At 36.9% G+C, this 24,555-nt stretch overlaps 1 protein-coding gene across 2 annotated transcripts in view; it reads right to left on the bottom strand.

Moving 5' to 3' along the window:
• The window catches only part of LOC101893373 (uncharacterized), a 75,459-nt gene that overhangs the window by 4,120 nt on the left and 46,784 nt on the right, over positions 1-24,555 (bottom strand). The window contains exons 1-11 of one of the 2 annotated variants that reach the window (XM_059131247.1): positions 22,119-22,287; positions 21,128-21,763; positions 15,601-15,728; positions 5,511-6,597; positions 4,942-5,114; positions 3,716-4,879; positions 3,514-3,644; positions 2,424-2,782; positions 2,202-2,347; positions 1,066-1,175; positions 57-190 (exon numbers count right to left, since the gene is read on the bottom strand). In XM_059131247.1, coding sequence (XP_058987230.1) covers positions 57-190; positions 1,066-1,175; positions 2,202-2,347; positions 2,424-2,782; positions 3,514-3,644; positions 3,716-4,879; positions 4,942-5,114; positions 5,511-6,597; positions 15,601-15,728; positions 21,128-21,502 — 3,807 coding nt within the window. In that variant the 5' untranslated portion in view covers positions 21,503-21,763; positions 22,119-22,287. Of the gene's footprint in view, positions 1-56; positions 191-1,065; positions 1,176-2,201; positions 2,348-2,423; positions 2,783-3,513; positions 3,645-3,715; positions 4,880-4,941; positions 5,115-5,510; positions 6,598-15,600; positions 15,729-21,127; positions 21,764-22,118; positions 22,288-24,555 lie in introns of those variants that run through there. The other variant, XM_059131248.1, reaches the window with a different exon arrangement.

Below are 24,555 nucleotides of genomic sequence, written 5' to 3'. Positions count from 1 at the left end.
TGAGTTGTGTCATAAAATGAAAAAATAAAATAGTCGTGTAAAATGGTAGAACTTACATCTTCAGCCAACATAAAGAAGAAATTGATAACATGCTCTGGTTTACCGGTGAATTTTTTACGCAGAACCGGATCCTGGGTGGCAATACCCACTGGACATGTATTCAAGTGACATTTACGCATCATGGTACAACCTGAAAAAGAATGAAATGTCAAGAGATATCAGAAATTGAAAAAAAGAAAATAAAACAAATTGGATTTTTCTGGTCTTAACACCTCTTTATGTTGAGAGATTTTGAGAAGATACTCCTTCCCTACACTTAAGTCCCTTAAATTAATTTTTTCAATCGTCATAGAATAGGAGGTCGCCCAATGTTTTTCTATAGACTATAAAAATTTCTTAATGTTTTGTACTGAATAGAAGCTAAAGGTCTTCTATAGAATATCAAAACTAAGTACTTTTAAAAACCTTCTATAGTATGGAAGACCTTGTGCTTACTTGAATAGAATAGTATTAATTTGAAGGAGCTTCTACTGAATAGAATAGCAGGTCATGTAAAGGTATTCCATAAAGTATGATCTAAAGATCTTCCCCATAATATAGCAGGGCTTCTAAGGGTATTATTTCTAAAATTCTTCTTTTAAGGAGAATACTCTTTGAAAGTTTTCTATGGAGGAGGAAAGAAGATTATGGAGGAGGAAAGAAAACTTCCTAACAGTCTTCCACTAGTTTTATAAAGAGCAGAATTGAATAGAATATAATAGAATAGAAGAACTTCAGAAGGACTTTTAACTTTCTAAACCCTTCCAAAGGTTAGAATAAAGAAAGGTAGAATAATAGGTAGAATAAAATATCTTCTTCTTTTGAGTACAAAAGAACATTTTCTAAAAGTTGAGTAGAATATAAGTTATTCAATAGTATTTTATAGTAGAATATATTCAAATAGTGTCCTATATAATATATAATATAATAGAAGACCTTGCATGATACATACTCTATAATAGATAAATTTTGTAAGTTTATTTTTTTTAGACAAAATTACACTTTCTGGGGGATTCGACAACTTACCCATAACAATCAGGGGGGCTGTACTGAAACCAAACTCATCGGCACCCAAACAGGCAGCAACAACAACATCAAAACCGGTACGCAATTGACCATCAGCCTGGACAACAACTCTGTTGCCATGGAGGGAAGCAACACACACGCGATGATTGGTCAGCAACATTTTGGGATAGCAACACAAAGACATAGAAATTTGAAAAAGAAAAACCAAACATTAGAAGAATTTCTAAACATTGTCAAATAATATTAAAAATAGAATTACTAATGGAGCCGCCGCTGCAGCAGCTTGATGAAGAACGATCGAGCGAACGAACGATACGACGGGGACGGACGATTTTAGAGGAGAAGATGTTGTGTCTGAGCAACATAGCGAACAACATACATTGGTTTTCTAAAGGATCAACGACTATAGTGACATGATGATTGATTTGAATATGTGTGTGTGCGTGTTTTCGTTTTGAAATCATATGATTAGATTGAGAGACGGAATTGTATTAAGAACAGATCATAATGAGGAGTTTCATTTCAATTTTCGATTGGTAGTTACGCCAACGTTTCGTTAATAAACTATAACGCTCACATCCATTGACACACACAACAAAATCATCCTTCAAGATTGTGGAGGGGGGGTTGTGCCAAACGTTCCTTTGATTTCCTCGGGGATTTCATCTTCATTTTGGGGAGGTTCTTGCTCGTTAAGAACTATTTCCATTCAACGATTCTCCATTCCATGTATATGTGTGTGTTCATTTTGCAAGCGTTTATGTTTTTATCGAAAATGTGGAATTTGTTATTCCCTTTAATTTATTTCTCGTTGGAAAATGACATCAAGATCCTAAATTCAAGCTCTTTCTATTTCTCGCTCTCTCTCTCTCTTTCTCGGTTTCTTTTTCTCGAAAACACTGTATGTACGCAACGCGACGCGCATTTTGAGTCTAAGCCTCACTTCGTTAGAATCCTCGGCTCCGACGACAAGGCCATTGAAGAAACTCGTCATCTGGATAACCAGGTGGATTTAAGTTAGGTATATTTTTATATATATTATACTGTCAATATACATGTGTTTTGTTTTTTTATATTTTCTAAATGGTTAGTGTTGAATCAGAATAACCTATTTAAAGGAACATGGGCCAACTCACCTTGAACGTAGATTATTTAAAACCAAAACTTGGTGAGTCTCTGCAATACCCAATTCCCAGGGTAAGCCGGCATTTTTAATTCCAGTCCAGGAACTGGCGCCAGTACCGCCATCATGGCCCGAAATAACAATGTGCTCAGCTTTGCCCTGGATTAAAGTATAATAAACAAAATAACCAGTTAAGTAATTCGATGTGGTAATGAATATGTATATGTATATTTACCTTTGCCACACCGGATGCCACCACACCAACACCCACTTCGGATACAAGTTTAACCGATATACGAGCATTGGGATTGGAACATTTCAAATCGTAGATAAGTTCAGCCAAATCTTCAATGGAATAAATATCGTGATGTGGTGGTGGTGAGATAAGACCAACACCGGGTACAGAGTGTCGAGTTTTAGCAATGTCTTTGGTAACCTTATAGCCTGGCAATTCACCACCCTCGCCAGGCTTAGCGCCCTGGGCCATTTTAATTTGCAAGTCATCAGCATTGGCCAAATACGAGGCGGTAACACCAAAACGACCCGATGCCACTTGTTTGATGGCGGATCGACGGCTATTTTGAGGATCTTGATCTGTTAATTGAGAGGTGGAAATGGTGTTAGGTTTTGTAAAGAAAAGTGAAAATTCTATAAAAAAAGATGTTTGAAAAAAAAAAAGAATTGCCAATTTTCTTTGCAAAGATATTTGGATTTTCTTGTTTCAATATTTTGTTTTCTCGAAGAACCTTCAACGCTATATTTTGAATGTCTTTCGTGAATGAAAAATGTATGGTCCTATTAGGGCACAATAGTGCATAAAAAGCCTTCTTAAAACAAATTTTAGACCCAAAAAATGTGGAATCAAAAAAACTTTCCGAAGACCTTTCTGTGTCAAACTTTTCAGAAAACATTTTTAAGGCCTTGAACAAAAAAACACAATTTAAGAAAAAATCTTTTTGGAGATGTATTTTCTTAATAAGGCAAACCTTTGACCTTTTTTAAAAACTTTTCTCTTGACATTTTTTTTTTTGAAGGTTCAAAAAGTTAATTTGAATCCAAAATTTAGAATTTAAAAAATCTATTTTGAAAACCTTTCAGGGCCGTTGATAGAACACAAATCTTCTTTATTGCTTTCCAGAGTCAAAATAATGAATTTAGAAGTTTTTTGGGCCAAAACCATTAAAATCTTTCAAAGCCGAAGTTTTTTTCTTAACAAATGATTATTAAGCTTTCCTAAACTGTTTCTTATTCAGCATATATAAATCACGTTTTTTGGAAAAATCTTTATTCATCAAAGTTGAATTGTTATTCTTCTCCATACTTACTCAAATAACGATCGGCGTCTTCACCACCTTCACCAGTATTACTCTTGCCACCAATACGATTCATGGTAATGGCCAAGGTTTGATGGGCCTCCAGCGAAATACTACCAAAACTCATGGCGCCAGTTGCAAATCTAGCAAAAAGAAAAGAAATACCAAAATTCACAATCGTCTCCTTAAGATATTTAATTTCATTCTTCCATACCTCTTGACAATTTCACTGGCCGGCTCTACCTCGGAAATGTCAATCTTTTGACGATCATTAGCAAACTCCAACTGTCCTCGCAATGTACAACGTCTCACACTCTCCATGGTGGTGGCCTTAAAAGCTTCAAATGCGTTGGTATTCTTCGAAATGGCCGCCTCTTGGAGGCTAGCGATCGATGCCGGTTCATTAATGTGAGCCTCACCGCCATGGCGCCAATGGTATTGACCAGGATTACGTAGAATTCGCGTATCCATTGACACCTTACAATAGGTCATTTGGAAACGTTCCAAACCTTCACGGGCCAACATTTCCAGAGAGACACCACCAATACGCGAGGGAGTACCACGGAAACATTTATTGATGAGATCAGGGCCCATGCCCACGGCTTCGAATATCTGGGCACTCTTGTACGATTGCAGAGTACTGATGCCCATTTTGGCCATAACCTTGGCAATGCCGGTATCTATGGCCTGGGCATAGGCTGAGTAGATTTGCTTGTCACTAACATCGGGACTAATCACACCATCATCGCGTAAAGCTTGAGCCAATTCGAAGGCTAAATAGGGGCAAATGGCATCAGCACCATAACCCAAAAGTACACAAATGTGATGGACTTCACGAGCTTCAGCGGTTTCAACAATAATACCCACCTTCATGCGCAGGTAAGTTTCGATCAAGTGATGATGAAGGGCACCCAAGGCCAATAGAGCGGAGATGGGAGCTTTTCCCTCTTGGCCAGCATTACGATCGGATAACAACAACAATTGATAGCCGGACGAGGCGGCATTAGCACCTTCACGACAAATGCGATCGATGCAATCAATGTAGCCCTGGACACCATCTTGATAGGGGAATGTCATGTCCAAAACTTTGGTCTTCCAGCCGCGATGAGTGTTGCGCTTCAAGAGATTGGTGTCTGGAATGCTTAGTATGGGGTTATTCAACCAAATGCGATGGACTTGTTCGGCCGATGGTTTCAAGATATTGGCCTCGGGTCCAATGGGACATTGCATAGACATAACGACTTTCTCACGGAATGGATCGATGGGAGGATTGGTAACTTGGGCGAATAACTGCTTAAAATACTCATACGGTAGGGGTTGGAATGTTGAGAGGCAAGCCAAAGGGGCATCATTGCCCATGGAGCCTAAAGCTTCTTTCCTGTAATTACAAACAAAAATTGAATATTCGGAAACTTCCAACAACAATCTAGAAATTTTTACCTGTTTTTAAACATTGGCACTAAAAGCATGTTGACCGTTTCATTTGTATAACCATACAGGGAGAGTCTGGGATCCAACATACCCTGCTGTGAGGGATCAACAACAGCTTGAAGAGCTCCATTCGAATTGTCCGTATTGAAAACATTGGCATTGCGAATTTCATCCAAGGTAATCTAGTATTGAAAAATAGATAATTTTAGAAACGAATTTTCAACCATATTAAATAAGCTCAACAAAAGCTCAAACTCTTTTAAGGCAAAGCTTTGGGGCAAATAAATATGCTTTGTTAAATCAATTTCAAAATATACTTGGGGAAAGCGAAAACAAAAAAAGAAGGAGGAAATTTCGAAAACCTTAACTCACCATCTGTTAAATTCCAAAAAATTTGAATTGTATTAATTTGAGGCATAAGAAAAATTTGGGAATATTAAGAAAATATTTTTAAAAATTTAGTTTTTTTTTTTAATTTGGGATAATTGTTTGTATTAATTGTTGTGGTGTTACATATGATGCCCGGTAGGTCTGTATTATTTGTAGGTCACTTTAGAGTTTTAATCTCACACACTCACCTTTTGCTGCAACCACTCCGAATGGGGACGAGACTTTGCAATGGAAGTTTTCAATTCAATGTCTTGAATGAATTTCTTCTCCTGGGTGTCGACCAACAACATACGGCCAGGCTTCAAACGTGACTTCAATGTAACTTGTGATGGATCCACATCATAGACACCCACCTCTGAAGCCATTACCAAAATATTCTCTTTGGTTATGTAGAAACGCGATGGCCGCAGACCATTACGATCGAGCACTGCACCAATATATCGACCATCGGTGAAGGAAATCAGGGCTGGACCATCCCAGGGTTCCATGACGCATGAAGCCCACTGGTAGAAATCACGTTTCTCCTGCGGCATTGTCTTGTCGTTTTGCCACGCCTCGGGTACCATGGTCATCACCGACTCGGGCAACGTACGATCACTGGCCGCCGTCAAAAATTCCAGTACACAATCAAATGAACCGGAATCCGAGAGATTGGGTTCAACGACGGGATACAATTTTTTCAAATCCTCGCCAAACACCTCACTCTGCATGACGCCCTCGCGGGCCTTCATCAAATTGACATTGCCACGCAATGTGTTAATCTCACCATTGTGAGCCAGGACACGCAACGGATGGGCCCGCTCCCACGAGGGGAACGTGTTGGTGGAGAAACGTGTATGTACCAATGCCAGATAGGTTTCAAATTGCGGATCTTTCAAATCGGTATAGTAGTTCCAGAGCTGATCGGACGTGAAGAGACCCTTGTAGACAATGGTCTTCGAGGACAAAGAACAAATGTAGAAACGACGGCCCTCCTTGGCCAGTTCATGACTGGCCCGTTTGCGCACCACAAAGACTTGACGCTTGAATGTCTCGTCATCCATGCCGGCCGGACGTACAACAAACACTTGACGTGACAATGGCTCCGAACTGCGGGCCACAGTGCCAATGGCATTCGGATTGGTTGGAACGCTGCGCCATGCCAACACATCTAGACCCAAGCTTTTGGCTAAATCATTGAATTCTTGTTCAGCTGCTTGATGAGTTTTCTCATCCAAATAGAAAATGCCGGTGGCATAATTTCCCAGCTCGGGTAATTGAATACCCTCCGAAGACCTGCAATGGGATAATGGGAAGAAATGAGATTAGTTAGAGAATGCCCTTAATGATTCTGGACATAGAAAACCTAGAAAAGGTTTTTTTTGGCTATAGAATTACTGTAGGCTTTGGAAGACTTTTTCTGAATATAAGAGATCTTTCAAGGCTCTTCTGTCTTTAGAAGACCTGTGAAAGATCTGTAGGCCAAAAAGTTCAGTATAAGGACTTCTGGCTTAGTCATGTTGAAAGTCATTTGCCTATAACGATCAGTTATACGTATTCTGGCCTGTAAAAGCTCCTCTGTCTATAGAGGACGTGTAAAAGCTTTTAAGCTTGAGGAGACCAGCAAGGGATCTTCTGGCTATAGAAATGCGATTTATAGTGATATTAAAGGTATTCAAAGTTCTGTTAAAGCTCTTCTGAAGATGAAATATCTAGGAAAGCTTTCATTTGACTATAGAATTACTGTAAAAAATATTTTACCTATAGAAGACATTTGAATGGTCTTCCCAATATAAAATATCTATCAAAGTTTTACAGGCTTTATAAGGCGTGTGAAAGGTCTTCTGGATTAGGAAGACCTTTTGAAAGTCTTTTACTTATAACAACCTGCTCCTCTGGCTTAATACCTTTGAAATTCCTTTTGGGTATAGAAGAACGGAAAATGCTTCTCTCTCTTTAAAAAAAAAAATTGTAACAGCCCTTTTGGGTATATAAGGCCTGTAAAATTTCTTCCGGCTTTAGAAGGCCTTCAAAGCTCTTCTGGCATCATGGCCTTTTGGATATAAAATGTCTGAGGAAGGTTTTCTGCAGGCTTTTATGACTTTTGAAGACCTGTAAAAGAGGTTCTACATACAAAATACCAGCAAAAGGTCTTGTGAGTGTAGAAGACCTGCATTTGTTTAAAGAGGACGTGTAAAAGGTGGTCTAGCTACAAGAGACAAGTAAAAACTCTTCTGGCTAAAGAAGACCTGTAAAATCAGACTTATAATAGGTCATTTGGCAATAGGAGACTTGTTAAAGCCCTTTTGGATATATAAAACATGTAAAAGCTTTTATGCGTTAGAACAGCTGTTAATGCTCTTTTGTCTATCAAAACTATTTTGGCTAGAGGAGACCTGTGAAAGTCCTTTGGATATAGAAGACTTGTAAAAGCTTTTCTGCATTTGAAGAGCGGTCTTCTGATTATGGAAGATTTGGCTATATTGGACTTGAAAATGAGCCTCTGAACATAGAATAACACTAAAAGTTTTTAAAAGACTTCTAAATACTAAGGAAGAACTATAAAAAGTCGCCTGGCTATAGAAAACTTCTAGAAGCCTTCAGAATAAAGAATACCTATAAAAGCTCTTCTGACAATAGAAGAACTGTAAAAACTCTCTTGGCCAATGTAGACCTGTTTTCATAAAAATCTTTCCAAAATATTCTAATTTTTATACCCTCCACCTTGGAAGGAGGGTATATTAACTTTGTCATTCCGTTTGTAACATCCCTAAATATTCGTCGTAGACCCCACAAAGTATATATATTCATAATCAGCATAAAATTCTAAGTCGATTTAACCATGTCCGTCTGTCTGTCTGTCTGTCTGTCTGTCCGTCTGTCCGTCTGTCTGTCTGTCTATCCGTCTGTCTGTTGAAATCACGATGCCGCTCACATTATTTGACGTAGAGCGTCAAAATTTGGCAGAACAATTTGTATTGTGTCTAGGATGGCTGGTATTGAAAATGAGATATATCGGTCCACGTTCTGGTATAGTCCCCATACAATGGTACCTCCCGATATTCGGTACTTTGATGATTTATGCCACAGTTTTTCACGGATTTATCTGAAAATTGGTATTTGTAGGTCATAACGGGTCCCTGAGCGTGTGGCAAAACATTGCATGTATAGGTCCACGTTCTGGTATAGTCCCCATATAACGGTACCTCCCGATATTCGGTATTTTGATGATTTATGCCACATTTTTTCACGGATTTATCTGAAAATTGGTATTTGTAGGTCATAACGGGTCTCTGAGCGTGTTGCAAAACATTGCATGTATAGGTGCACGTTTTGGTATAGCCCCCATATAACGGTACCTACCGATATTCGGTATTTTGATGATTTAAGCCACATTTTTTCACGGATTTGTGTAAAAGTTGGTATTTGTGGGTCATAATGGGTCCTAGTTCGTGTGGCGAAACATTGTAATTATAGGTGCACGTGTTGGTGTAGCACCCATATAACGGTACCTCCCGATATTCGGCATTTTAATGGTTTTTGCCACATTTCTTCTAATGTTTTTTTACCCTAAGGTGGAGGGTATTAAAAGTTCAGCCGGGCCAGAACTTAATGTTTTTTTACTTGTTTTATTGTTACCCTGTGCTTTTTGACACACATCTGTTCTCATCTGTCAGTGTGCACTGTGACGCCGTTAATTAATTGAATTAGCAAATAACATGATTATTTTACTCTCTCTCCCTATCCGGCGATGCAATTCAATTCTAGTAAATTTCACAGATTGTCACAACTGATACTGCGATGTAATTTCAAGACATTCTGTCTGTATTGATTACATGATATTTCAAACACACAACGGAACTTGAAGTGCACGGCAATAAATGCAATTCAGTTCATGTACAAGTTCACGCCCAGCTGGCAAACAAAAACAGGTCTGGCCTTTTTTGTGTGGCGAGAGATGGAAAGGGAAAAACGAAATCGTCTGCCTAATTACGTCTCAATATAAAATATTTATCAAATACTTTCATATTGATTATATTTAGTTGGCGCATGTGTAAGTGTAAATCTTGAAAGTTGAACCAGTTTGTTTGTTGTGCTTTTCCCCATTTCCAATTACAGAAGATATCGAGAATGTGCATTTGAAGTGATTCCGTAACAAATAATTGAAGGTTATTAACTCGATTAAGGAAGTGACAAATTGGAAAGGTTGGAAGTTGTTTTTTTTACAATATACTTGAGATGTGAATGATTTATTTTATATTGAGAATTGTGTGGAAATATAAAAATATGGGTAAAAAATCCCCAGGAATTTTCGTGAAATTTTGGTAGATGTTCTCGTAAGAAGTTCCTACAAAAGTCTATGCAGAGCAGCTATTTTAAAGGTTTGAATGAAAAATATGCCAAAAATATTAAGAGAGCGTAGTTTTGAAAATCTCCAGGAATTTTGCGGGACATTTTGGGGTATTGAAATTAAAACTGTTTCGGGAAAATTTGAGAATCTCCAGAAATTTTTGGGATATTTTTAGAGAATGTTATTAAATGAAGTCAAGCTCAAAGTCCGGCATTTGAAAGGGAGCAATATATAAAAATCGGAGGGACATTTTTATGAAGTCAAAATAAAGTTCTATTTGTAGAATACATTTGAAAGTCTGCCATGGCCCGCCATATTTTGAAGTTTTGACAAATTAACTGATGTGGCTTTAAATGATTTGTTTAAACAAAACTGCCTTTGTTGTTCTTTTTCCATACAGGGTGAGATGAAAAAACTGCAACCAACTTCAGACTGCTGTCATTTCTAAGCCGCCACTCATCCGACAACTGTTAAAATTATTCCAGTGACGGCTCATTATATTGTTTACAAGCGTACAAAAGCATTTCGGTGAGAATTTTGCAGAAAAAAAATTATTCGTGATGGAATTCAAGCATGATAGTGTGATTTCTTTATATTTGGATGAAAAACCACAAGTGGCTATCGTTAAAGCACTCCAGCTTTGAAATGTGAATAAATCTTTTGTGTCTCGTACCGTGATACTGGTAGCGTAGCCCGACGTCAAGGAAATGGACGGACGACATCAGCAGAAATGGTTCGAAAAGTAAGGAAGCGGCGGCCATGGTGATGATGTGGGCCGCCATAACAGCAGATGGTCGCTCTCCGCTCGCAATAATCGACCGTGGCATCAGAATAAATGCCGAATATTAAGGCGAAAATATTCTGGAAAGCCTTAATACAAGCCTTGGGCACGTAAACATTTTGCCCGCAGACCTTGGAAATTCCAACAGGACTCAGCACCATCGCACTCAGCACGTGCCTCTCAAGAATGGTTACAAAATTAGGTTTCTCGCCTCATTTCCAGCGCACAATGGCCACCAAAATCTCCGCATACAAATCCGTTGGACTATTGTGTCTGTAGTATTTTGGAAAGCAAGGTTGGCACTAAAATATACCAAAAAGTCGTTCATCCCAAGCAAGCACTTCGCGTGTGACGGTTTCATTGGCCGTTTGAAGGCCATAATTCGTGCCAAAGGTGACCAATTCGAACAAATCTAAACTAATTCTAAAATTAAAAAAAAAAATGTAAAAATTATGGCGTTTAACTTTGTTCTAGTTTTTTATCTCACCCTGTACTTTAGCCACATTGTGACTAAAAATAGCCCACATCACTTCATAATATCTTGAGACTGGCCGCCAGTCACTTAGACAATTGCTGGCAAACAAATTCATTTCAGCATTTAAATATTTGTCAATTAGAAGTACATAAAAATGTCATTTGTAGAACTAATTACCGAACAACAACAGCAACAGGCTAGACCGTTTTCAAGTCAATTTAAAAATGTTCCAAACAAAATGCATTTTTCAATTCAACAATGTTGATGAGACAACTCGCAACGCAATAATTTATCCATTTACAATGAAAGTATTTAAGAGAATATTTAACAAAAAAAAAAAAAAAAAAATGCAACAACAACGCTAATGATAACAACAACAAAATCCACTGAATGTGACTTACTTGTCTAATTAGTACTTTTTCAACATTGCAAATTGTAATTATTACAGATACGAATAATTTCTCTCAATTCAAGTTCATTACAGCAGCTAGGCTAGGCGGACAGCCGTGTTCGTCGTCGACTTAAGTAATCAGTCTACACTGCCACATTATTTATATTTTAGTTTATAAATAGACATATGTATGTACATGAAATTGCCAATAACCTTGAAATATCGTAATTGTAACATATTGCAAATTGTGCTAATTTTGTTTAAAGCATTCGATTTTTTTTTTGTTTTTTTTTTTTTTAGAATTTTGAGGTAATTTTACGGAAATCCTAAGGAGTTCGAACCAAATGGATAAGAATATGTGAAAACCAGTAAGGAAAGGTCAAAAGTCGGGCGGGACCGACTATATGTTTCCCCACACCGCTACGCGTAATAAGTAGGGCTCCCGTTACAAAAAAACTTTGTTTTGGAATTTAATTTAAAGAATAAGAATTATATTAAAACAAGTAAGCAAAGGCTATAGCCGTGCGGGGCCGACCATGTGATACCCTACAACACTACAATATGTGAGAAGCCCTCTCATGTCCAAATCCATTTTGGAAGATTTCGCTTTTGAAATTATGTCACAGAGCACAGCCCAGATATTACCCTTAGCATTTTGACCAGGGACATTTTCCCGATATTTATACACTCCGTCGTGCTGTTAGTTTTTCTGGTCCATTTTACGGCTAAACATAATCCAATGGTTATCCAAAATGCTAGAATTCTCACTGTGTATCGATTAGCTTCAATTGTGTGATCAGGATTTTTTTCTGTTTTTTGAACGCCTAAATATTTTGCGATCATCTCCAAAAGCAATTTGGCTATATTCGTCAACGAAATCAGCATAAAAAAGCTAAAAGTTCGCCTATTGTGTATTTCAGATATCACATGTAAGTAATGTTGGTATTTTTTCACACAAAAGTAGTGGTCCATTCTACCCGCTGTCTTAAATTCTAACTTCATGCAAGATTTCATGTCCTTTGGTTTCTATTTGTGACCTTTATAACGGCTGCAAAATCAGGAACATTTTGAGTTGCTGCTCCATTTCAACCCCTAAATATATTGCGGACATCTTTGAAGCCCTTCTGAGCCTAACCCTACCTTTGCCAAAAATTTCGTGAGGATCGAGCGATAATTACAATCTGTATATAAATAATAACCCCAACCTGTGTTGTAAAGTGCAAAATATTACAAAATATACACTTCAATATTATAAGTCAAATTGAAAAAATCGCATGCGATAAAAAATATGAAAAAATAAAAATATGTCACAAAATACTACAAAATCTATATTAACAACTTTATTGGCATATTTTTCTGCGATTTTTTAGGTTTTATACTTTTATGCCAATAGGGCATTCTGAATTTACAAAATTTGTCAAAATCGCTCCAGCCATTCTGGAGATATAAGCATTCCAGCTAACATCCCCTTCCTTTGTATATATACATTGTATATATTTCGCTATATATATCCGATATTTTTACTATCGGCATCTACGTAACGGTCAGAATTGACCTGTTCGTCTATTTGTGATTTCGCCGGCATTAAAGATATTCGCGGTTTAATGGAAAATTTGACTTTTATTTATCACAAATGCTATGGTCTATTTCAACCACTAAATATTACCCGATGACCATCAAAATTGGGAGGCTTCTGCCCAGCCCAAAGCTCTAGCCCCATGCTAACTTTCGTCCATTTCAACCCCTAAATATTATGCGATCATCTCCAAAAGAAATAGGCTTCTATTCTGACCCTAACCCCACCTCCATTTTAAATTTCGTGAAGATCGGACCATAATTGCGACCTGTAGAGTGATTACAAATTAACATGGACAGACGGACAGACGGACGGACGGACATACAAAGGTAGATCGACTCAGCTCGGCGAGATAGGAAGATCCATATATACTTTCCTATGTGGGAAATCAATATTTCGTGGTGTTACATAATTTTTGGCCCAATCAAACTTATAATACCCCCAACACAAAGTGTTGTAGGGTATAAATATTTATTGGATCAATAGATACACCGGACCAAGTTTCGTCAAGTGGAAAAATTCGGTTGAATATGAAAAAAACTATTCAATTTGGGCTGATATTACATCTAAATGAAATTTTGCACAACTCATTTGTTTGACCCAAGGACGAACCTGGAAGAACTGTATTAAATTTGGTGAAAATCGATAGTATAGGTCCCACATACAGGGTGAGATTAAAAAACCGAACCTACTTCAGACTGCTGTCATTTCTAAGCCACTCGTGACAGCTCATTATATTATTTACAAGCGTACAAAAGCATTGAGGTGAAAATTTTTCAGAAAAAAAAACTTATTCGTGATGGAATTCAAGCGCGATAGTAAGATTTCTTTATATTTGGCTGGAAAACCACAAGTGGCTATCGTTAGAGCACCCCAGCATTTAAAGGTTAATAAATTATTTGTGTATCTTATACCAACGCTTGTTACCGTGACGGTACGGAACAGAACGGAAGAAAACAGCAACATCAGCAGAAATAGTTCGTAACGTAGCCGAAAAATGGCTCGTGAACTAAACATTATCACAATATACCATTCGGAAAATATTGAAAAATGAGCTCGGGGTAAAGCCATTGAAATTCCAAAAAGTGCAAGAACTTACACCGCAACAGAAAGAAAATAGACTCAAAAGAGCCAAAGAGTTGCTTCGCATGGCCGAAAGTAGTGAACTGCCGAATTTGGTTTTCTCCGTCTCCGATGAGAAAACATTCGTTGTCCCGCAGTTTGTAAACAAACAAAATGATCGTGTTTACTTGCCAAAGAGGTCAGCTGGCCACCAGAACTCAAGCGCCGGTCATAGTGATGGTGTGGGCCGCCATAAAAGCCGATGGTCGATCTTCGCTCGTATTAATCGACCGTGGCATCAGAATAAATGCCAAATATTATCGTGAAAATATTCTGGAGGGGGTATTAAAGCCTTGGGCACGCAAACATTTTGGACGTAGACCTTGGACATTCTAACAGGACTCAGCACCATCGCACTCAGCACGCGCCACCCAAGAATGGTTACAAAATGAGGCTCCTCGTTTCATTTCCAGCGCACAATGGCCACCAAAATCTCCGGACACCAATCTATTGTATCTGCAGTATTTTGAAAAGCAAGGTTGGCACTAAAAAATACCAAAGTGTCGATCGCCTCGCCGGGAATGGGCCAAAATACCGTAGAGCGTATGACGGTTTCATTGGGCAGCGTGTGACGGTTTCATTGGGCGTTTCAAGGTGACCAATTCGAACAAATCTAAACTTATTCTAAAATTTGAAGCTATTTCCGACTTTTTTTGCTTCCATTCAATAAAATTTAAAAAATATGTAAAAATTATGCCGTTGGAATTTGTTGTGGTTTTTTCATATCACCCTGTATGTTTTGTATAGCCAGAAAACTCCCAAAGTTTTTTTTTAGACAAAGAACTTCTGTTCTAGAAAAATATGACTTTTAAAAGGACTTCACGATAAAGATGTCTTTTAAAGGCATTTTTGACACTTCCAGTTCTCAAAGGCTTCATTTAGATAGAATGTTTTAGAACATCTCAATAGGGTGCCTCTAAAAGTGGAAGGAAGAAAGGCAAAGTTGGCTCTTTTGGTTTCCATAATTCATTGAGATTTCGGTGCACAGTTAATGTCTCAATGCTACGAATAATAGAGTTTCAATATTTTACAAATACACTTTATATTCCAATATGAAAGCCATACCAATTCAAATGCTATAAATTGTATTTTGTGCCATCTTGTGACAGATACTAAGTTTTATGAAATATTTATGAAATATTTCTTCACAAAAAAATTTCAAAATCAAAAAGCCAAAACAAAATAGAATATTTTTTTGGCAATTGAAAATTCGCATACTTTTCCCCATTCATTATTCTTGGTTCAATGGAAACTATTTTGCCGTTGCTTTTTTTTATTTCAACAAAAAACTATTTAAAACAAACAAACAAAAATAATAGTGGGTTTGTTTTTCGCTTTTCTTATTGGATATTTGCCAATGAGAAAACAAATTCACTACGCGAAGCTGTCATAAAACAGACCTATGTTGCGAGCCAAATTCAAATTTTATGACGCAATATACTGAACAAATGTCTGCCTGGTAGTTACTTTTGTTGAATTCAATTTTTGGTGCAGTTCAATTTAAGTGCATATGCCTATTGAACTGAACTAAAGTTTGATCAATAAAATTAATTTAAATTGAGATTTAAACGCAATTGGTTTGTCACCATACTCGATTACTTACAATGCTTTGGCATACAAATCATGGGGAATAGAAGCCATAACACCAGCACCATCGCCAGTGTCATTGTCACAGGCGCAAGCACCACGATGATTCATCCGTTCTGACAGGGTCTGGGCATCACGAAGAATCTGTAAAATGTTAATAAAGAAAAGAAGTAGAAAGTTGATAAGTAAACTGTGTTTGAACATTGATAATAATAAATTGTTGCTATATAAATATATACAGAGAAGAGGGTACCATACAATCTTGTGGACTTGGCTAAAATAAGGAAATAATTCTACTCCCTTTTTGCGATGGTAGAATAATCAAGATGGACACATCAGCACTTGTGAACATCGATATGTCAAAAATATCTAAAACAAGTAAAAAACATTAAGTTCGGCCGGGCCAAACTTTTAATACCCTCCACCTTAGGGTAAAGGAAACATTAGAAGAAATGTGGCAAAAACCATAAAAATGCCGAATATCGGGAGGTGTCGTTATATGGGGGCTATACCAAATCGTGGACCTACACATGCAATGTTTCGCCAAAGGAGCTAGAACCCATTATGACCTAGAAATACCAATTTTCAGACAAATTCGTGAAAAAAAAATGTGCCAAAAATCACCAAAATACCGAATATTGGGAGGTACCGTTATATGGGAACTATACCAAAACGTGGACCTATACATACAATGTTTCACCACACGAAATAGGACCCATTATGACCCACAAATACCAATTTTTAGACAAATCAGTAAAAAAATGTGGCAAAAACCATCAAAATACCGAATATCGGGAGGTACCGTTATATGGTGGCTATAACAAATCGTGGACCCATACATGCAATGTTTCACCACCGGAGCTGGAACCCATTATGACCAACAAATACCAATTTTTAGACAAATCCGTGAAAAAATGTGGGAAAAAATAATCAAAATACCGAATATTGGGAGGTACCTTTATATGGGGGCTATACCAAAACGTGGACCTATACATGCCATGTTTTGCCACACATACAGGAACCCGTTATGACCTACAAATACCAATTTTCAAACAAATCAGTGAAAAAATGTGGCATAAATCATCAAAATACCGAATATCGGGAGGTACCGTTATGGGGACTACACCAGAACGTGGACCGATATATCTCATTTTCAATACCAACCATCGTAGACACAATACAAATTGCTCTGCTAAATGTTGGCGCTCTACGTCAAATAATGTGGGCTGTATCGTGATTTCAACAGACAGACGGACAGACAGATGGACAAACGGAATGACAAAGTTAATATACCCTCCTTTCCAAGGTGGAGGGTATAAAAATCTACAAAAATAAACTGATTTTTAAATATTTTCTTATACGCATGATAGAAGAAGAAGGTATGTCAAAGCAATCTGTCAAATAAGATTTTTTTCTTCGGCATTACTAAAATTTCAAAAAATATCAAAAATATCGACTTCTGCATGTCAATCCGTCCATGTACTTTTGTGAACAAAATGCAGGTCGCATTTGTTATCCGATTGAGATAAAAATTTTCCAAACAAGATTTGTTTGGCTCAAGGACAACTCCTATTGAAATTGGTGAGAATCGGTTCAAATTTAGATATAGCTCCCTAAATACTTTAAACCGATTTCGGGTTAAATGTGCACCAAATGAACAATGTCAGTGCAAATGACCTGAGTTTTTGGCACATCCGACCGAATTCAGTCAAGAAGCAAATACATCAAATTTAGTGAAAATCGGTTCAAATATAGCTATATCTCTCATATATATGTTTCATCCGATAAGGTGTTTAAGTCCCTCACATTCGTAATATTCACCCCACAAGAATGATATTTGGTATCAGACATAAGATACAGCCCAAAAATACCACTGCCAAATTGTATTAAGAACGGTTCTGAATTGGATATAGCTCCTATATATATCTTCAATTGATCTCGGGTTAATTGTGTACAAAATGGCCAATATCTGTCCAAATGACCTGAATTTTGGTACATCCAACCGAATTCAGTCTAGATGCAAGTACATCAAATCGGTTCAGATATAACTCTTATATATATGTTTCATCCGATTTGGTTTTTAATTTCCTCACACCAAAAGACCTGAATTTTGATACATCCGACCGAATTCAGTCTAGATGCAAGTACATCAAATCGGTTCAGATTTGGCTCTCATATATATGTTTCATCCGATTTGGTTTTTAATTTCCTCACACCAAAAGACCTGAATTTTGATACATCCGACGGAATTCAGTCTAGTTGCAAGTACATCAAATCGGTTCAGATATAGCTCTCATATATATGTTTCATCCGATTTGGTTTTTAATTTCCTCACACTCGTAATATGCATTCGGCAACAATGACATTTGGTACCAGATATCTTATAGAGCTCAGAAATACCTTTGCCAAATTTTATCGAGAACGGCTAAGATTTGGATGTAGCTCTCACATATATATCCTTAATCCGATTTCAGATTTATTGTGCAAATAATGGCGAATATCAGGCCAAATGGAGTGAATTTCGGTACGTATGTTTTCATTTTGCGGAACTCGGCTCCGATATATATTTTTAAATCCTTCTCGAAGTGATACCATGCACTCTATATAAATGTTATTTGTTAAAAAAAATAAAAATGTCTCCGTCAAATTTAGTGAAAGTCGATTTAGAATTGGATATGGCTCCGATATATTAGTTCCCTCTGAAATCAAACTATAACTTCTCTAAAGCCAAATGTTGATAGGTGGTATGATGTATTTCAAATAATGTTTTTTTACGGAAGCTCTACTAAATATGCATAGTGGTGTAGGATATCATATAGTCGGGCCCGCCCGACTTTTGACTTTTCCTTACTGGTTTTTTTAGTGGATAATATAGGCTTCCTACCTACATAAATTCTTTAAAGACTTTTGAAAACACTCAACGATCTGTTCAAGAGAGATTTCGGGGCTATAAATCTTAAATTAAGTACATAAGCAAATCCGAAACATTTTCATTCTGTGTTATTTATTTCATGTTTCATTGACAAAGCAACATGCCAAAATCCGAACCTTTTGGAAATATATTTTTTGTTTTTATACACAATGAACTTTCTTTATATACTCATATCTGTGGGCTTTGTCTCATAAGAGCTGTTAAATTTTAATTCCTCACTGTTAATTATCATAAATTCCCAGACATTGAATTGTTTGAATTGCATTTAACGGTTAATAACTGGTCCAAAGAATTTTTGTATAGCCACATTGTTGTTTCATTTGAATGAATTGCAAAAAAGTTTACTCTCAAGCATTTAAAATGGGTGGTCCGAAAACTGTAGTATTTAATGAAAATTGTCTAAAGAAGCAATATTCAGTAGAATAAAATAAAAATATAAGAAGTAATAATTTCTAAGTTTTTTTAAAGGATTTATAGAAAATAATTTATGTGCCAATTAAAACGCTTAAGGATCCTAGAAATTTTAATGAATTTTAGAAGACCTGTTTCTGCATTACAAAAATTAATGTGAAAGAAAAACGCCATTCCGAACGAGTTTTACATATTTATACTTTTTTTTTAATTAAATCCAAAATTTGCGGAACACATTTTAGATGCTGTGTTTTTTTTTTGCATTTGACATACAGAAGCAGCCTCTAAGAAGCAGTGACCGTGGAATTTTTAAAGGGTCGTGAATTTTTACAAAATATTTAATTTTTTAATATAATTAGTTTTTTAGGGCCATAACTTATTTTTAAAAAGTCGTAGTTTGCTCTATGTTATGAGCGTTGGATTTTTAAATGTTAAAAATTGTAATTGAAGACATTTGGTGTTGTATTTGGACCAAAATCAGAGCAAATGAAAATAAATGCATATGAAAAAAGAGATAGTTCATAAGAATGTGAAGTCTTTATACCCTACAACACTATGTGTTGGGGGTATTATAAGTTTGATTGGGCCAAAAATTATGTAACACCTCGAAATATTGGTTTCCCACATAGGAATCCATATATACTGGATCTTCCCATCTCGTCGAGCTGAGACGATCTAGTTTTGTATGTCCGTTCGTCCGTCCGTCTGTCCATGTTAATTCCTAATCACTCTACAAGACGTAATTATGGCCCGATCTTCACGAAATTTAGAATGGAGGTGGGGCAAGGGCCAGAATAGAAGCCCAGTGCTTTTGAAGATGGTCGCATAATATTTAGGGGTTCAAATGAACCAAAAACAGAAAAAATTTCTTGATCGCACAATTGAAACCAATCGACACGGATTTTTGCATGAGAAGAGAGTTAAGGACAGGGAAGAATTCTAGCATTTTGAACGGCCATTGGATTATATTTAGCTGTAAAATGGACCACAACAACTAACAGCACGATGGAGTGCGTAAATATTGGGCAAATGTCCCTGGCCAAAATGCTAAAGGGTAATATCTGGGCAGTGCTCTATGACATAATTTGAAATTAAATCTTCCAAAATGGATTGGACATATGCGGGCTTCTAACATATTGCTGTGTTGTAGGGTATCGCATGGTCGGCCCTACACGACTATAGCCTTTGCTTATTTGTTATTTATTCGAAACGATTATACTCAAAGAAATATACATTTGTTCTGTCTGGTCGTGTTCTCTCGGGTCGCATGCATGTTTACAGGCGATAAAGTTCTTCAATGACGTATACCGACCGGGCGATTTTTTATAACCTCCAACATACATAGTATTGTGTCAAAACGAATAAAAATAGGAAGCTACTTTTTTCACAGTTCAGTCAGATGTCTGCATGCAGGTCAAGCTCGAAGATGAGCTATATCAGTCCACGACATTTCTGATATTCGAAAATGAAATGGACTGAAAATCCACAAAAGGAGTTCCTTCCTTCCTCTACACCCTGGAAGGGTATTGTCTATGTAGGTCCACGACATTTTATATCTCTCATATAACATTAGCTCCCTATATTCGGTATTTTTTAGTAGCTAAATATTTAATGGAATTGTCTAAAAACCCATACTAGAAGTTCTTTCTTAGCACTTTACCCCTTGGAAGAGAAATGTCTATATAGGTCCAAGATATCGTATAGCCTACAATCAACGGTAACCCCCTGATATATTGACGATTTTAGGACCATTAATCACCAGAGTTATTTTCAAATTCGTAATGGGTACTACAGCCTATGACAAAAAATTGCGTATGCAGATCCACGTCTTCGTATAGACTCCATATATCAGTACATCCCAATATTCGGTATTTTGATGATTTTAGCTACATTATTAACCGGATATTTTTTTAAGTTTCGTATTTGAATATTGTAATGGCTTATAACAAAAGCTGCCTATGCAGGTCCATGACTTCGTATAGATCTCAATATAACAGTTTCATTCGGTATTTTTAAGATTTTAACAGAATTTTATTTATTTGATAATATCCAAATTCGTTCCAAATGGTGGAGGGTATTCAAACTTTGCTGCTTTTTTACTATTCATTCACACTCCCTAAAGAGAACCCCTCCCTGTTGATTTATGACGAATTGGTCAGAGTAATTAATATATATACAATTCCATAAACTTTGGACTTACCTTGTGAGACCGTTTGCCATCGATGGCCACAATGAAGCCAACACCGCAGGCTTCATGTTCATTCTGTGGATCGTACAATCCCTGCTTGCCGGGTGCTTCCCATGGCATGCGTTCTTTTTGTTGCTGTTGATTGTTGCGCACATTTTCATCATTATTAGAAATCTCTTCCTTTACTTCACAATCACGGGACACATTCACAACTTCTTCGTCTTTAAAGTTTTCAAGCGATGATGATGACGATTCTACGTTAGTTTCACTAAAATAACTATCGTTGGTGGTGGTGATGGCTGAGTTGGAGTCGATGGTGACGGTGTTGGAATTATCAACAAATTCACATCCTGATTCAATTGAATTGTCAGCAATTATTGGGGCCATTATATGCTTTAGTGCAATCAAACTTTAGAAACTTTTGTTTTTATTTTTGTTGTTTGTGGGTCAGTATTGTTTATTTTGTTTTACTCTTTTTCGTTTGTTTATTTTTCACCGCTGTTTTTCCTTCTTTCGTTTTTTTTTTCTTCTGCACTACAAAAAAGTTTTCAACTTTTTCTTCACTTTCTCTTGGTGTTTGAAATGTATTTTAAATGTATTTTTATTTGTCACTTGTGTTTTTCTTTTTCAATTAGTTTTCCTTTTTTGCTGTTAAAATTTTGTTGCAGAAATTTGGGGGAGAGAAGAAAGAGAAATAGAAAAAATAGGTTAGGACTTGAAAAACACCGCAATGTGATTTTTAATTTTTTTTATTATTAAAATAAAAATTATAAATTATTTCAAAATGCCTTGTATAGAGCTATTAATTTGTTCACTAAAAAAAATTAAATTTTTCTCCTCTATAGATAAACGTTGTTTTTATAAAAAACTACAATAATTGTATTAAGCCTGGATATTTTGTAACATTAAAATAACCACGGAACCCCCAACATTGTTTTTAAAAATATTAAAATTATTTAAAAAAGTGTTAATTAAAAATCATTTATTCAAAAATACAACACACATCAAACATTTATTTAATTGCACAGAAATTCCAAGTTTGTTTTTTTCTTTTTTTTTGTTTAATTATTTTCAATAATGTTCAAAGGTTTATATCGCGTAACGTTTCGTTTGTAAACCGTTGTACATCCGTCTGCAACGAGTGAATCCCGTAGAATGAGCAAATTCTCTTCACGAGAACCTGTCTATAGCCAGTTAGTCACATCGTCGCACATATCATGCCTGCGCGTTGTTCTCTGTCGCTGTCGCTGTCGCCCCGCTGCCCCCCTCATCAACTGCTTCGTGGAGAGGTCTGAAACAACAATAATTCGCCACCGCCTGTAAAGTGCAAATTTCTACTCAATACCGTCTGCGGTTTTGTTAGTCCCCATTACACATGCAGACGACATACATACATACGTACGTACGTACGTACATAATATTCTAACGTTTATCTCTATTGTGGGTGCAGAGGGGCATTTTTAGGTAGCGGCCCTAAAAATGCGTCGTTGCAATATTGTAAAATAGTCAGCACATGTTCGTGGGGCACAGTGTTTGGAGACCGTGTATGGTGGAAATTTAGAGAGGCATAAATTGCGATGTCTTGGGAACATTTTTTCAAAGACCAAAAAGATTACCTCAAATGTGGAACCTTAGGAAAAGTTGTTGAACAACCGACAAAGATTTTTTAAGAAAAATCTTTCAAAAACCAATAATGAATTTTAAAAACAATTTTTTAAGGAACAAAGTATTATTTTAAGACTATTTTTTATACCCTCCACCATACATAGTATGGAGGGTATATTAAGTTCGGCGTTCCGTTTGTAACTCATCGAAATAATCATTTTAGACCCAACCAAGTATATATATTCTTGATTAGCGTAAAATTCTAAGACGATTTAGCCATGTCTGTCCGTCTGTCCGTCTGTTGTAATCACGCTACAGTCAAAACGAATTAAGATAGGAAGCTAAAATTTTGCACAGATCTGTCTTTTGTCTGCAGGCAGGTCAAGTTCGAAGATGGCCTATATCGGTCCACTATATCGTATAGCCCCCATATAACGGTACCCCCACGGTATTCGGTATTTTGATGATTTTACCCACATTTTTCAATGGAATTGTCTGAAAATCCACACAAGGAGTTCCTTATGGGTACTTTATAACTCGGCAGAGAATTGTCCATATAGGTCCACGATATCGTATAGCCCCCATGTAACGGTACCCCCCGATATTCGGTATTTTGATGATTTTACCCACATTTTTCAACGGAATTGTCTGAAAATCCACACAAGAAGTTCCTTGTGGGTACTTTATACCTCGGCGGAGAATTATCTATATAGGTCCACAATATCGTATAGCCCCCATATAACGGTACCCCCCGATATTCGGTATTTTGATTTTTCAACGGAATTGTCTGAAAATCCACACAAAGAGTTCCTTGTGGGTACTTTATACCTCGGCAGAGAATTATCTATAAAGGTCCACAATATCGTATAGCCCCCATATAACGGTACCCCCGATATTCGGTATTTTGATGATTTACCCACATTTTTGAACGGAATTGTCTGAAAATCCACACAAGGTGTTCCTTGTGGGTACTTTATACCTCGGCAGAGAATTATCTATATAGGTCCACAATATCGTATATCCCCCATGTAACGGTACCCCCCGATATTCGGTATTTCTATGATTTTACCCACATTTTTCAACGGAATTGTCTAAAAATCCACACAAGGAGTTCCTTGTGGGTACTTTATACCTCGGCGGAGAATTATCTATATAGGTCCACAATATCGTATAGCCCCCATATAACGGTACCCCCCGATATTCGGTATTTTGATGATTTTACCCACATTTTTCAACGGAATTGTCTGAAAATCCACACAAAGAGTTCCTTGTGGGTACTTTATACCTCGGCAGAGAATTATCTATATAGGTCCACGATATCGTATATCCCCCATATAACGGTACCCCCGATATTCGGTATTTTGATGATTTTACCCACATTTTTCATCGGAATTGTCTGAAAATCCACACAAGGAGTTCCTTGTGGGTACTTTATACCTCGGCAGAGAATTGTCTATACAGGTCCACGATATCGTATATCCCCCATATAACGGTACCCTCCGATATTCGGTATTTTGATGATTTTACCCACATTTTTCATCGGAATTGTCTGAAAATCCACACAAGGAGTTCCTTGTGGGTACTTTATACCTCGGAAGAGAATTATCTATATAGGTCAACGATATCGTATAGCCCTCATATAACGGTACCCCCGATATTCGGTATTTTGATGTTTTTAGCCATATTTTTCAACGGAATGGTCACAAGGGGTTCTTTGTACACAAGGCGTTCTTTGTGAGCACTTTACCCCTCGACAGAGAATTCTCTATATAGGTTAACGATAACGTATAGCTCCCATATAACGATAATCTGCGATATTCGGTATTTTGAAAATC

The sequence above is a fragment of the Musca domestica genome, unplaced genomic scaffold (assembly GCF_030504385.1).
Source record: "Musca domestica strain aabys unplaced genomic scaffold, Musca_domestica.polishedcontigs.V.1.1 84, whole genome shotgun sequence".
Taxonomy (NCBI): domain Eukaryota; kingdom Metazoa; phylum Arthropoda; class Insecta; order Diptera; family Muscidae; genus Musca; species Musca domestica.
The sequence above is the reverse complement of the archived record's forward strand: the minus strand, read 5'-3'. Positions and strand labels throughout refer to the sequence as shown.